At 34.5% G+C, this 15,946-nt stretch overlaps 1 protein-coding gene across 1 annotated transcript in view; it reads left to right on the plus strand.

Annotated features, from left to right (window-relative positions):
* Window positions 1–15,946, plus strand: part of LOC107706932 (A-kinase anchor protein 13-like) — an 81,924-nt gene that overhangs the window by 27,806 nt on the left and 38,172 nt on the right. The window contains exons 11-14 of the mRNA XM_016510786.1: window positions 2,416–2,520; window positions 4,196–4,375; window positions 8,220–8,283; window positions 12,565–12,686. Coding sequence (XP_016366272.1) covers window positions 2,416–2,520; window positions 4,196–4,375; window positions 8,220–8,283; window positions 12,565–12,686 — 471 coding nt within the window. The remainder of the gene's footprint in view (window positions 1–2,415; window positions 2,521–4,195; window positions 4,376–8,219; window positions 8,284–12,564; window positions 12,687–15,946) is intronic.

The following is a 15,946-nucleotide window of genomic DNA, read 5'->3' on the forward strand; positions in this document are numbered from 1 at the left end:
AGATAGATGTTTTTTTTTGTGGCATAAAATAGCAAAAAAATATTTATATACTGTATGTATGTAAAATGACTTTTTAATATCATAAAATAGCAAAAACATTTATTTATATAAAACATTTTTATAAAACTCAGTTATGCTTCACTTAAGTCTGAACTTTTTGTATAAGTTTGAACTTTGAGTTATAAAATGAATGTGGACAGCATCGCTTGTCAGATACATTGATGGAAGTCTGTGGTGAAAAATGTTTCATGTTGAAATTTCTGACGTTTTATTGCAGACATCGCACAGTTTGAGACATTTATAATATCTCAGTTATTTCTTCTAGACATCAAGAGTTTCAGAACAGATTGCAACTGATATCTCATTTGTGGTCTTTCCTATATATGCAAATATTATTGATAGCTTGCAGTGGTGTTCCAAGTTTTTCCCAACTAAGGTGAAGTTTCTGTTCATAGAGAGCATCTGTTCCTGAAAATGGCCATGTCTGTGGCGTTTGCGGTCAGCTGTTCTTTCTGAGCGTCCAAACGCTGTCATGTCTTATTTGTTGATTCATAGTTCTTTTGTTGGCTTGAGACATCTGACATCCACACATCATGCCAGACTTAAAACTGTGTGTGTTTATGTGTGAGCACACACAAGGTGCAGCTTGTTCTCAGCTGTTTAATGTGGTTCAACAGACAAACCCCCCGAAGCGCTGATCTGCCAGCTTGATCATACAGTGAAGAAGACGTGTGGCTTGATCGGTCTTAACAGTCATTAGCACAGATGTCATTTCTTCCAAACCTCAAATCCTTAAGCTCTCAATAACTATTGAACTATGTGTTCAGTGCCATTAAGCTTTTGTGCATCTCAGAGGTTCTCTCATATGGCAATTCATGACTCATTTTCCTCTATTGAATTTGAATGCCTGTGGTCATAGAGTCACTGAGACATTTGATTCAGTACAGTTGAATCAGTGCATTTGAAGTCAATAAACAGAATTCATAGGTTTTTATAAATGATTCAACATGGCACATTATTCCATAGAAGTGCTATACTTGGCTTTGTAAAAATGACTCTGAAACTTTTCAGGTGATCAGTATCTTTTATTTTTCAATGTTTTTGTCCATTTTTACAGTCAGATTAATTTCTGATGGATTAGCTACCACTCCACAAAAATTTTTTGATTTTTTTTTTGATTTTGGCTTTTCACTTAAACTTCATACACTACAATTCAAAAGTGTGGGGTTGGTAAAATGTATTTAATGTTTTTAAAGAAGTCTCTTGCGTTCTCCAAGGCTGTGTTTAATTGAAAAAAAATAATATACAGTAATATTATAAAATATATTTACAATTTAAAATAAGTGTTTTAGATTTTAATATATTTTAAAATGTAATTTATTTCTGTGATGTGAAGCTGAATTTTCAGCATCATTACTCCAGTCTTCAGTGTCACATGATCCTTCAGAAATCATTCTAATATGCTGATTTGCTGTGCAAGAAACTATTATTATTATAAAAGTTGAAAACAGTTGTGCTGCTTAATATTTTTGTGGAAACTGTGATACGTTTCCCCCCCCAGAATTCTTTGGAAAATGGAAATAAAAAACAGCATTTATTTGAAGTAGAATGTTTTTTAAGTCTTTTATGTCATCAGTTTAATGTATACAAGTATTCATTTATTTAAAATAAAATCATTCTGACCCCAAACTTTTGAACTGTAGTGTATTTTAGAAGTAAAATATTTTGCAAGTGCCATTGACTGATCCTAGTACATTTTTCATTCAGTGCATTTCTCTAGATGGTTTTGAGCGCCTTCCGTTCTTAATGAATCCTGAAGACTGGATGGCAGTTGGATTGGAGAAATGCCTCTGGGAAATCTCAGATACAATGTTTTGACTGTAAATGGAGTTTGTGCATGAGTGTGTGCGTGTGTTTGCACATGCATGTGGAGTCGAGGGGCAGCTCAGTTTGGTGACAGTCTGGGAGCCGCTGCTCAAATCCTAACGGTTTCCTTTGGCTCTCAGCCTGGAGAGAATGATGGAAACGGGCCGTCGGCCAAGCGACTTCATTGCGCTGTACTGCAACTAAAAATCACCATCTTTACAATCAGCACAAACCGGAGATTTTGGAGCTTTGCGCAGTTTTAAGACACAGATCTTGGAAACACAAATGGTCCTGTAGGAACATAGCAACGTCAGGCACAGAAATTAGATTCAAAGTGTCCCACTAACTGATTAACATCTTCGTATCGTGCCATAAATTTTATCCCGAAGCAGTTGCTTTTGTATTACAGCTTTTGTTCCTGCTGCATGCATCGAGGGCCAGCGCACAGTCTGTGCATTTTCAAACCAGATGTGTTTTTATTGGGTACACTTCTGAATGCTCGGCACTCTACAGAGTCTGCTGGCACTGCCTTTTTGGTTTCTCCCCTAGCGCCGCAAATATGCAGTGGCAGCGGTGCCAGATTCTGGAAAGGGACACTGGGCCATGTTTGGCTCTGAGCAGACTTTAGGGTTTGGGCCTGTGTTACAGAGAGCGGTTTGAAGCATCTTTAGAGCATCACAAAATATAGCGGTTGACAAGGATGCTGATTTGTGTTTAATGTTATTCTTTTATCAGATAGATAGATAGATCGATTTAAGCACATTTGTTATAAAACATATTCAGTGACTTCGAAAATTGCGTTTTGAACTGTCAACGTCAACGGAAGGTAATGGGAACTTGATAAATATACTCCCATGCACTCTTAAAAATAAACATTTAAAATGGGATTTTCACAGTGATGCCCAAGAAGAACCATTTTTGGTTCCCCAAAGAACCTTTCAGTGAACGGTTCTCATAAGAACTGTTTATTAAATCTAACAAGCCCTTTTGCACAAAATAAACTTGTGTGTGGTTATATTCCATGGATTTGAAAGGTTCTTCATAAAACCATAGATGCCAGTAATGAACCTTTATTTTATAAGAGTGTAAATGCCTCATATCAGTCTTGTTTTATATATTTAAATGTCAGTCTCTTTTGTGTACATATAGCTCTGTGGTAGTTAGAGATGCAAATGTTTACTCTCTAATCAAGCTGGTTTGGTTTTTATCAGCTTTTATTCACAGAGTTGGTTTTTGAAACGAAGTTGAATTGATCAAAAGTGGCAAGACTTTTACATTGTTACAAAATTTATATAAATGAATACTGTTCTTTTGAACTTTACATTCATTAATGAAAAAAAAAAGTATCCTGGTTTCCATAAAAATATTAAGCAAATGCAAATCAGCATATTAGAAAGGTTTCTGTCTGAAGGTTCATGTGATACTTAAGACTGGAGTAATGATGCTGAAAATTCAGCTTTGCATCACAGAAATAAATTCTATTTCGAAGTATATTTAAATAGAAAACAGTTGTTTTAAATTGCAGTAATATTTCTGTTTTTACTGTAATTGACCCTTTTTAAGCATAAGAGACTTCCTTCAAAAATTTTAAAAAAATATTACCAACCACAAATTGATGTAATTTTATATATATATATATATATATATATATATATAAATACACACACATACAGTATATATTTTGAAAAAAAATGTACATGTATATACATTTATATATTTATTTTATTATATTTTATACTATATATTTAATATATAAACAACATATTTTTCTTAAATATATACATGCAATAATATATATATATATATATATCCACAGTATCTCACAAAAGTGAGTACACCCCTCACTTTTCAGCAACCATTTTAGTATATCTTCTCAAGGGACAATACAATAAAAATGAAACTTGGATATATTTTAAGAGTAGTCAATGTGCTGCTTGTATAGCAGTACAGATTTACTGTCCTCTGAAAATAACTCAACATACAGCCATTATTGTCAAAATGGCTGGCAACAAAAGTGAGTACACCCTAAGTGATAACCGCTGTATGTCGTTTAACCATGCAAAGCCACATGTCCTATTCATCATTGTGGTCTGATGAGACTAAGATAAACTTGTTTGGCTCAGGTGGTGTCCAGCATGTGTGGCGACACCCTGGTGAGGAGTACCAAGGAAATTGAGTCTTGCCTACAGTCAAGCATGGTGGTGGTAGCATCATGGTCTGGGGCTGCATGAGTGCTGCTGGTACTGGGGAGCTGCGGTTCATTGAGGGAAACATGGATTCCAGCATGTACTGTGACATTCTGAAGCAGAACATGATGCCCTCCCTTCAGAAACTGGGCCGAACGGCAGTTTTCCAACATGATAACGACCCCAAACACACCGCCAAGATGACAACTGCCTTGCTGAGAAAGCTGAAGGTGAAGGTTATGGAGTGGCCAAGCATGTCTCCAGACCTAAACCCTATTGAGCACCTGTGGGGCATCCTCAAACGGAAGGTGGAGAAGCGCCATGTATCTAACATCTAGCAGCTCTGTGATGTCATTATGTAGGAGTGGAAGAGGATCCCAGCAACAACCTGTGCAGCTCTGGTGAATTCCATGCCCAGGAGGATTAAGGCTCAATTGCGTTTTATCAAGTCCAAATTCAATGCAGCCATCTACCAGGAGATTTTGGAGTACTTTATGCTTCCATCTGCTGACAAGCTTTATGGAGATGCAGATTTCCTTTTCCAGCAGGACTTAGCACCTGCCCACAGTGCCAAAACCACTTCCAAGTGGTTTGCTGACCATGATATTACTGTGCTTGATTGGCCAGCCAACATGCCTGACCTAAACCCCATATGTCAAGAGAAAGTACCAAGTATTGAGTGCATAAATGAACATACTTTAAAGAACTTGAACTTTTCTGTTTTGCAAATCCTTTTTTTTTTTTTTGATTGATCTTAGGAAATATTCTAATATTTTGAGATACTGGATTTTTGACTTTCATGAGCTGTAAGCTCTAATCATCAAAATTAAAACAAAAAAACTTTTGAAATGTTTTACTTTACATGTAATGAATGTAGAAAATATGAAAGTTTCACTTTTTGAAATAAGTTACACAAACATTTTTTTTTTAGATGCACCTTGTATATACTATTAAAACTCGCACATTTGATGATCTCTGTACATGCCATGTTTGACTCCCCTGGACAAATGGATCTGATTTTAGTGTGAAGAAAGAATTAATTCATCCAATGAAAACATCTCGTACACTTTATAATTAAACAAACCTTTGTCGGACTCGGTCACAATCTGACAGCTGTAGTTCTACCACTTATGCCTAAACAATACAGCTCTTTTAATTTATAATCTCTTTAATCTCTATTGGTTTTTCAGCAGCAGCAGCTGTGTGATATCATCACACACTATGATGGGAACTGCTGTGCAAATAACCAAAAGAGTGTGTGTTTGTGCTCCCCGGCCCCTTGTGTTCGGGACAACAGACGACAGTGTTCTCCATAAGCATTGTCTTCTCAGAGGTACACAGTGGACTGTCTGAGCCCTGGCATGGACATGATCATCAATGCAGCGTTGTGCATTGTTAATGGCTTTAAAACTGTGCACGGCCACTTGGTTTTTCGAGGGTGTGAACATAATTAGTCCCTGGCCAGGATGGAAACGTGAACTGCTCTTGGGTCAAATCAGAAGCCATTTCTCTGGTTCCTCACGTTTTCCTCCTGTATTCCCTCCCTCTAGGGATCCTTTGTTGACCATCTTTCTCCCCCGTCCGATCTTGCATCACCTGTGTGACCCTGTAGCTGGGTTATAACAAAGGCAAAAGAGCTTTTCAGTGTGCTTTCCAGCCGAGTGAATAACCATCAGCAGTGCAGGATGCTTTAATACAGGCTTTCTATTGTGGGAGCTTTGTACAGGTTGCTGTTCAGTAGCAGTACTGGCCGTAACTTGAGATCTGTGTAAACATTTCCAATAGACTGTATGTATTCACGGTTTCAGTGCCTCAGATCAAAAGCATACATATAGTTGGCAAGCAGGCATGACAATATTGGGCCTGTTTAGTATAATACAGACTGAAACTGGACTTTGAAAAAGGAAGTACGGTATAGAAGATACACAAGATTGCTGAGACTCTTTTTAGCACCAAGCTATATGTGACCTGTATTAGGACTGCTTTGTCTGTTGGTTTCCTTAAAACAAATTAAGAATGGCAAAACACATTCCCTCTACAGTGCTTTTACATCTGCAATGTGATAAGAGACAATTATGTTCATATGCACTAGCGTTCAAAAATATTTGTGAAAATCTGATGCTGTAATTATTTGATAAAAAAAAATACAACAGAAACAGTAATATTTTGAAAAATTATTAATGTTTTAAAATTTTAATTTGAATAATGTATTCTAATTTAATATATATTAAAATGTAATTTATTCCTGTCTTCAAATCTGAATTTTCAGCATAATTACTTGAGTCGTCAGCGTCACGTGATCCTTCAGAGATCATTGTAATATTCTGATTTGCTGCTAAAGATTCTTATATTTCTTATTATCAATGTTGAAAACAGGGAACCGCAATACATTTTTTTTTTCACGATTCTTTGATCATTAGAAAGTTCAAAAGTACAGCATTTAACTGAAATAGAAATATTTTGTAACATTGTAAATGTCTTTGCTGTCACTTCATTATACTAATCAATTCAATGTGTCTTTGCTGAATAAAATATTTCATTTCTTAAAAAAATTAACCATACTTGGTTGAAAAACGTTATTATTTTTCATAATTAATGTTTTACAGAGTTCAAACAATAAGGATTTTTTCCCCTACTGACCACCACATTTTTTATATTTGCAATAAATAAATAAATAAACAAACAAATTATTTTTGTTTTAATCTAGCAAATGATTTATTTACAAAAAAATACTTCAAGGTTTCTCCTACAACAAATTATTACAAATTTATTTATTTATTGCTAGAATAAAATAATTAATTTCTTAAAAAATGAACCATACTTGGTTAAGGAACTGTTTATTATTTTTCATAATTATTATTTTAAAGGGGTCATATGATGCGATTTCAATTTTTCCTTTCTCTTTGGAGTGTTTCAAGCTCTTGGTGCATAAAGAAGATCTGTAAAGTTGCAAAGACTAAAGTCTCTGTGTGTTTCGTTGTGAAAGCGAAACTGGATGCTGAAAATTCAGTTTTGCAGTTTTGCCATAACAGGAATAAATTCCTTTTTAAAATATGTATTCAAGTAGTGATTTTAGATTGTAATAATATTTTAAAATATTCATGTTTTTGCTGTATTTTAAATAAAAAAATGCAGCCTTGGTGAGCATAAGACTTAAAAACATTAAAATATCTTAATTATTATAAGTTATTCAAGTGTATTTGGTAAAACGTTTTGATAACACTTTACAATAATAATTTGTTAACATTAGTTATAACCGCGTTAGTTAACAAACTAACAATGAAAAATACTTCTAAAGCATTTATTAACCATAGTTAATGTGCAACAATTAAGATTTTTTTTCTACTGGCTACCATTGTTTTTTAATGATTTTTTATTTATTTATATTTGCTAGAATTTTTTTTCATTAAATGTTACGTTTTCTTTAAGTTATTTTTTTTCCACATTATTGTCCTACAAAAAAGAAAACTGCAGCAAGCTATAACATTTAACTCCATTTATTCATAATCGCACTTTTAATTTTTTTTATTATGGCATACGATTTAAAAAAATTACTGATTGCTTTCAAAACATTCTTAAAGATGCTTTCAAAGTATCTCAAGTCAGTATTTATTTACTTATTTCCATAAATGCCTTTTTAAAATTAAACGTAACTTTGGATTAAGGGAGTAAGTTGACTGCTTCTCAGTGTATTGCTTTATTAGCTTATCTTATTTGAGCTGGATCTGTTTTATAAGCTGGGTTTTATCATTGGTTAGAATCCAGCCAGCAGTAGTTTGTTTGTGGGGAGCAACTCCGCATTGGATCCTGATCGCTGAAGCTGCTGTCGTCCCTCAGGGCCGGTGTGAGGCGGTGTGTGTGGTCTGTGATGAGTGAGATGCAGCTGTTATGGGCTCCACAAACCACAGACTGAGCTCTAAACTCATATATGCTGCAGTCTCTGAGCGCATATGAGCAAAGCTGCTGCTTCTGTTTCCCTTTTGCTTCATACATTCATTAGAAACCCTCAGTTACGTCGACCTTTTCAGCAATGAAAGAAAAAAAAAAAAAACCTCATCAAATTTTTCATGCAGTCTGATGTTTATAGTTGCTTTGAATGTGTCAGACAGCTTTTTTCATTCATACAGTCACATGCATAAGACCATATCTTCCTCTTTCTGTCTGCAGATCCACAGAGACAAAGACACACTGTGTTCCAGTGTTTCCCAGAAGAGAGACAGCTTATCCACAGGTAAGATCACACGTCCATGACCTGATATCATGTTGTCGGTTATGTAAATCAATACTAATATTTACCTAGAAGGGCTTAATTTTAGCTTATCAATATTAGCATCATTACTCCAGTCTTCAGTGTCACATGATCCTTCAGAAATCATTGTAATGTGCTGATTCGCTGCTCAATTATTATTGGTACTCAATTATTAATAATAGCTCTTATTATTATTCGTGTTGAAAACCTTGCTGAATAAAAGTATTTACAAATTTTTTTTTTTTAATCTTACCACAGACTTTTGAATGGTAGTGTAGCAAAGTTTCTGTTTTCAACATTGATAAAAATAAGAAATGTTTGTTTAAGCAGCAAATCAGCATATTAGAATGATTTTTGAAGGATCATGTGACAAGGATGCTGAAAATTCAGTTTTGCAGTTTTGCCATAACAGGAATAAATTCCTTTTTAAAATATGTATTCAAGTAGTGATTTTAGATTGTAATAATATTTTAAAATATTCATGTTTTTGCTGTATTTTAAATAAAAAAATGCAGCCTTGGTGAGCATAAGACTTAAAAACATTAAAATATCTTAATTATTATAAGTTATTCAAGTGTATTTGGTAAAACGTTTTGATAACACTTTACAATAATAATTTGTTAACATTAGTTATAACCGCGTTAGTTAACAAACTAACAATGAAAAATACTTCTAAAGCATTTATTAACCATAGTTAATGTTCATTTCAACATTTATTATTATATTATTAAAATAAAAAATTGTGGCAGATAATATTATTTAATGTATCTGAACTGACATGAACTAACCATAAACAGTATTTTTTGTATGTAAACAAAGCACTGCAACAAATAAACTGCTCATTGGTAATGCATTTTAGTGAATCCTTTAACTAATGGGACTTTATTTTAAAGTGTTACCAAAGTTTTGATAGCAAACAATTTTTTTAAACTGTCCATTTTTAATTATATTAAACTGCTTTTATGTTTTTTTTTGTCTTTTTTGAGCTTATGTTATAAGTTGTAACATGTAAACGTCATTTTCTCTCTGATTCATTGTTGAGTCACATTGCTCATGTGCTTCATGTGATGAGCGGTGTTTTGTATGGCGTGTGTGCTTACTTCCTTGACGGTTAGGATGCTGTCTGTGTAGGCAGTATACAGTTAAACTGTAATGTTAGCCACAGTGTCTTGTACAAAATCATTTCCACCCTCTCTCTGACCATTAGAATTGAAAGGGCTGTTTTGGTTTTTGTACCTTTAAGACTTTTATTACAGTATGTAAATGACTTCTGTTATGATTGGCTGGCTTCCCAGAGAGGCGGGAACTTTGCGTTGTAAACACGAGTGTGTCTTCACAGACTGAGCCATTTAATTTCAGAAGATTTCATTTTGAGGTTCTAAATTACCAGATGATAGTAATAACAAGTGCTTGCATAGAGGAGCATGATGGCATTGTTTATCTGTATACTTGTAACTATGAACTATTCTGAAGACTGTTTACCTTTAATACAACAGTAGTGTCTGAAACTACAGAAAGTTTTTCTTTTTTTCACCTATTGTGAACATAAGTGGCCATAGCTTGCTTTTTTAGACTCCTCTGACTTGTGAGTCAGTCTTGAGCTCACAACTTTGTCACATATCAAGATCACTGCTATGTTTTTGTCAATGCAGGAAGTGGGTTGAGATTTATTAATCACTACTTTGCAAGCGTCAAACATTTTTACAACATTTAACAATGTTGCATTATAGTTGCATGGTTTCAGTTTTGTCACAGGGCAGTGTTTTTAAAACCATCATAAAAAATCATTTATTTTAATTGTATTTAAATTATTTAAATTTATTTTTTTTCATTAACAATTATTTTATTTTATTGTATTTTATTTATTTATTCTATTTTATTTTTTATTGTTTACTTTTTTGTTAAACGGCAAAAATGCTTTGTTTTTGTTTTTGTCTTGTTTTTGTTTTAAAGCATCACAAAGTCACATTGTTTGCAACTTCCAGGTACATTTACATTTACATTTAGTCATTTAGCAGACGCTTTTATCCAAAGCGACTTACAAAAGAGGACAATAAAAGCAGTCAAAACCATTAAGGTCAGTAGGATTTTGTGATTTGTGCCATACTCTTTCTGCAGTTCTGAGCTTTGAACGATACTCACGGAGAACATCAGATAGGCAAAGGGCAGAAGAGGTGGTACGAGCTGCCCTGGAAGACAAGGGGCAGACAGTGTCTAAACAAGACGTAAGAGTGGAGCAGAAAGTATCAGTAGCACGGTTAACATCAAGAGATGATAACTGTTCAGGGTAAGGAAGCAAAGATGAACCATAGCAGATAGTCGGGAGGGTGAGAGAGAGCGTAGGTTACGTCGAAAAGTGACATGTGTAGGGGTATGTGTTGTGTCAGGAACCATGTTGAGGTTAAGAATGAGGAGGAAGTGATCCGAGGTGTGCAGTGGAGTAACCAGCACATGATCAGTGGAGCAGTGTCGTGTGTAAATAAGGTCCAGTTGGTTGCCTGATTTGTGAGTAGCAGTAGTTGACACTCGCTTGAGATCAAAAGAGGCAAGCAGAGTGTGGAAGTATGCAGCCTGAGGTTTATCTAGGTGGATGTTGAAGTCTCCAAGCATAACTAGGGGAGTACCATCCTCAGGAAAGTTTGAGAGCAGCACATCTAATTCTTCCACGAAGTTACCTAGTGGTCCTGGGGGTCAATAAACAACTATAAAATGGATTTTAAGAGGGTGGGTAATAGTGGCTGAATGTGATTCAAAGGAGCTGTTGATACTCAGAGATGGTAAAGGATTAAATTTCCAATCATTAGAGATAAGCAGACCAGTACCTCCACCCCTTCCAGTCAGATGGGGAGTGTGGGAAAATAAGAAATAATTGGAGTGCTGCAGGGGTAGCAGTGTCCTCTGGTTTGATTTCAGCACGTCTCCACAGTAAACAAAACAAGCGTTTCCTAGCAACGATAACTGCGCTAAACACTGAGACAAGAAATAAATACACTTACAAGCTGCTTTTAACTTCCGCTGATTGACTGCTTCTCACAAAGAGTATTTCTTTACACTGTTTTGCTGGCGCTTGAACACTTTCCTGTTTATCACAACAAATGGCCAAGCAAAGCGCACGACACTGACAAGGTACGCGATACAGTACGAGACCAAATGCGATTTCAGCACGTCCCTACACAGTAAACTGGTACTGGAACAGGAGAAATTGTATTTTGACAATGACATTCTAGTTTCATGGTTCCAGATTCATCACAGTACAATGTTTTTAAAACCATCCTAAAAATATAATAAACATTTTAAACATTTAATGTACATTTTTGTTTAAATATTTTTAATTTTAATTTTTACTAATATGCTAAAAATATTTTTATTTTTTACTTTTCTATTTTCATTAACATGCAAAAAGTATTATTTTATTTTATTTTATTTTTCCATGTTTAAAAGCACAGCAGAGCCACAGTGTTTACAGTTTCCAAGTACTGGGACAGGAGACATTTTTTAACATCTAAAAATTACGATGAATCATATGAAAAACATACTGTAAATACTGAAATATAACTGGGATTATCTATAGATACGATACGCTGACTTTCTTCTCAGAGGCCTGTCATGACCTGTGTTTAGGTTGTCAGTTGTTTATCTGCAGCTGAGGTAATGACGTTTGCTTTTACTCCAGCATTGGTTCATTGAAAGCACACACGCGTAGAGAAAGGGCAGCTGTGGCGGTCCCAGCGAGACCCCTCCTTCACATCCCAAAACATGGAGCCACCTGTGTGTTGTGTGACAGCTGACAAAGCTCACACTCTCGTGACAGATCTCCGAGTGCTGATCCCAGCCTTCACAGTCGCTCTCTTCACTTACTCTAAGCTTACACAGAGAGTGTGTTGCACTTTGAAAGACTAGAAGAAAGTGAAAGCGGGAGAGGGAGGGAAACGGGCGGTATTTTTCTAGGTGATGGAATCTGTTGAGGTTTATCATGATGGTTTTGTCTCCCACGTGATATGGTTTTGTTACCCACGCGACGGTACGGTACTGACAGATGCCTCGGATACTTTTCTTATGAAGATTGTCAGACTTCGCTGTCGTGAATACATGTGCTGTTGTACAAAGATCTGTTCTGAAGAGGAAATCGCATGTTTTGTTTAAGTAAGAGAACTTCTTTGGAGACTTTTTATTTGGAGATAAACAAGCTATTTTTTAGCACAGCTTTTTGTAGTAGCTGTACATTTGTCTGTCATTGTGTAAAACGGTGTGTGTTTGTTGCAGAGAGTTCACAGTATCCAGAGTTTCACACTTGCAATTCAGAAACGGTCACATTTCGAGACTCAGGAAGAGATACAGATGGATTTCTCAGCCCTGACACTGGAGAAGACAACATCTTCAGAAAGGTGAGAGAAAGATTTGTACCTTTTCTGAAGAAGTGCGAGTTGTTTGCCACATTGGGCATTGTTATGTGGTTGCTTACTGCTTAAGTATTATTTTATTTTATTTTATTTTATTTTATTTTATTTTATTTTATTATTTTATATTATATTATATTATATTATATTTTATTTTGTTTTATTTAATTTAATTTCATTTAGGTGTTTTAACTAAAATATGCACTTCCCATTTTTATTTTATTTTATTTTATTTTATTTTATTTTATTTTATTTTATTTTATTTTATTTTATTTTATTTTATTTTATTTTATTTTATTTTATTTTATTTTATTTTATTTTATTTTATTTTATTTTATTTTATTTTATTTTATTTTATTTTATTTTATTTTATTTTATTTTATTTTATTTTATTTTATTTTATTTTATTTTATTTTATTTTATTTTATTTTATTTTATTTTATTTTATTTTATTTTATTTTATTTTATTATATATTTTATTTTTAGATTTATTTTTTCTTTTCTTTTTTTTAAATTTATTTTATTGTATTTTTCTGGTCCACCAGGAAAAATTGTTAGTCTGCTCACTTAAAAAATAATAGAGCACAACAAGCTGCATGATTTGAGGTTTCATCCATGTCTGCAGGAATGTGCAGGATGACTCATGCATAAGAGCTTTAAAAAGTCCCTAACTTTAAGTATGAGGAATAATAAAAGCGATTTCTTATCAAATGTTTTTTGATAATATGATGATCCTTTTGCAAGGACTATATTGTATATGAAAAGTTTTCCAAATAATATTTTAAAACCTATTTATAGCATTTTATTAAAAAAAAAAAGGTCTGTTTCTACTCAGCTTTACAGTACCACTAGATATAAAACAATGGAATAAAATAGTTCTGATTAATATCACGATTTTGGACCAGTCTTTAGAATAAAGAATACACGAGTAATAATGGGAAGTTCAGTATGTATGTATGTATGTATGTATGTATTTATTTATTTATTTTTAATTGAATTCAATAATTTAATTTAATTTTATATATTAATTAATATTTTTTTCTCTGAACGTTTCTGTGGGCCATCTTGCACCCATTTGTGAACCCCAGTTATAAACCCCTGCTTTAAATAAATTAGTGAAAAAAAACACTAATAACCACATAATGCAGAGAAGAAATTCAGAATTCTGATACATATCCGATGATGCACGCCGAATTGCTCATTTTTGTGTTCATGTGACACCAGTTCTGGGGGGTTTTTAGGACACCTAAATGTTAAAATCCACCAGAGGGTTTTTTTCCACTGGGTCACGTGGTTATAAGTTCTCTAGAACCCTTTTAAAGCTCTTGCACGCTCACACACACACGCGCTTATATACCACCCCCTCTGCTTCCTCGCACACATGCTCAATAGAAGCTGTTTCAGGGGCACATGAATAGAGGGCTTTCATCCCCCCAGAGCACCGACAAAAACCTCAGTGTGTGTCAGAAGCTCAAATCCTCCTCACCTTGTCTCTCATGGCACCAGCGCTTGACACAATAGACTCATCAAAACCTCACGACTGCTTTAAGTTTAGGTGTGTGAGAACATAGGTTACGGTTTGTGTGTGTCACAAGATGCCTGGATGGATGAAAATAAGGAGTCTGTGAGTGTGTGTTGGTGTGTAGACGTCTTGGTCGGTCTAGCAGACTAATTTCACCCTGCTGATGATTCAGTGACATACTTTTTCACTTTAAAGTGACAGACAGCAGTCTGAGAGATGCACACAAGTCTGAGGGAAACAGACTCTTACAGTATAGTTGCAGTGGACCGTAGGAGTCAAACATGAGTGAGTGTTATAGATGAAATGTGAGGAAGAGGAAAGTTCTAAAAATAATCAAAATGCTAATAAGGCAATGATGTTATTGCTCTGTGTTAAATTTGGAACCCTCTTTTGTCAACGCAAACTTTTCAAACTTTAGTCTATTTTTTTTTTTTTTCAGTATTACATTTCATGTATAATTCCAAAGTTAATCAATAATAGGTCAGGTTGTGAGATCAGGATCAGCTTGTTAACTAAAAGTATTAAAAATAATTTTCTTTAATTGAAATATACCTGAAATAAAATATAATTATTAGATGAAAAACTTCAACCTAAAAATATTTTATGAAAATTAGAAATGTTGCCTTTGCTGTTAAATGAAATTAAATAATATGTTTAAGTTGAAGTACTAAAACTGAATTAAAAATAAATTAAAGCTAATTAGAAATACAATATATATATATATAATAGTTTTGCAGTTTTATGAGGGGCCGTACAAGCCATAATTCATTCTGGCACTCTCACACACTTACATTCTCCATTCACATGCATACATTTCTACTCTCACACACATACATTCTCCTTTCACATACATATATATAGAATGTATGTATGTCTGAAGAAAATATCTGTATGTAAGAGAAGAATGTATGTACGTGTGAGAGAGAGTATAGTGGAAACGGAAGGCGTATAATGGAAACGGAAGGCAGGTCAGGCGCGATCAGGGTCACCGGGACAGGTCATGATCATGGCTGACGTAGATGAGGCGGCCGCATAAGTATTTCAGCAAGCTATTTGGATTAAAAAAATATATATATTATCATCGTGAAAAGGTTACATGGCCTCGTCCCTTGAGTTGTGATTGAGACTCCTCCTCAGTCGTGTTGCCAGATACACGTATTATAAGCGTCTATGGATTTTTTTTTTTCACTTAATTTAGGAAGTGAATAAAGTGGGAGATTGCAAGTTAGGGACAGCGATATCTTTATATTAACTCATAACTCAAGATTTGGACTCATTGCGGTTTATTTATTTTTAGATTGTTTTGTTTGTTTTTCAATATCTGGCAACGCCGGCATTTAAACTGACAGTAATCAAAAACGACCAGGTTAAAAACAACGCGGGCAGGTTGCAATTTGGTAACACAAACGTAATGATCATCATGATATAGTATCTGTAAGACAGATGTACTGAAGACAGACACAAAGAGGAGAGAATAGTCGCGCAAGCAGAGAAAATACTGTACCAGACAGACAGCATAGGTGCGGGAAGTGGGTGTGCTGGGTGCTGCAGCAGCACCCCGTGTTTTTTCTGTGGGCAACTTTAACTGTTTAACTGTTGGGAATAAAAAAAAATAAAAAATCGGAGTGTCTATTTACACTAAGTGCAAATAGCCCACCTTGTTGGCAGAGGCTTACATTAATTCCACCCTCCAAAGTGTGATTGGGCTAGTCATCATTACAAAAGA

This window comes from Sinocyclocheilus rhinocerous, unplaced genomic scaffold, assembly GCF_001515625.1.
Source record: "Sinocyclocheilus rhinocerous isolate Xijiao unplaced genomic scaffold, SAMN03320098_v1.1 scaffold265, whole genome shotgun sequence".
Taxonomy (NCBI): Eukaryota; Metazoa; Chordata; class Actinopteri; order Cypriniformes; family Cyprinidae; genus Sinocyclocheilus; species Sinocyclocheilus rhinocerous.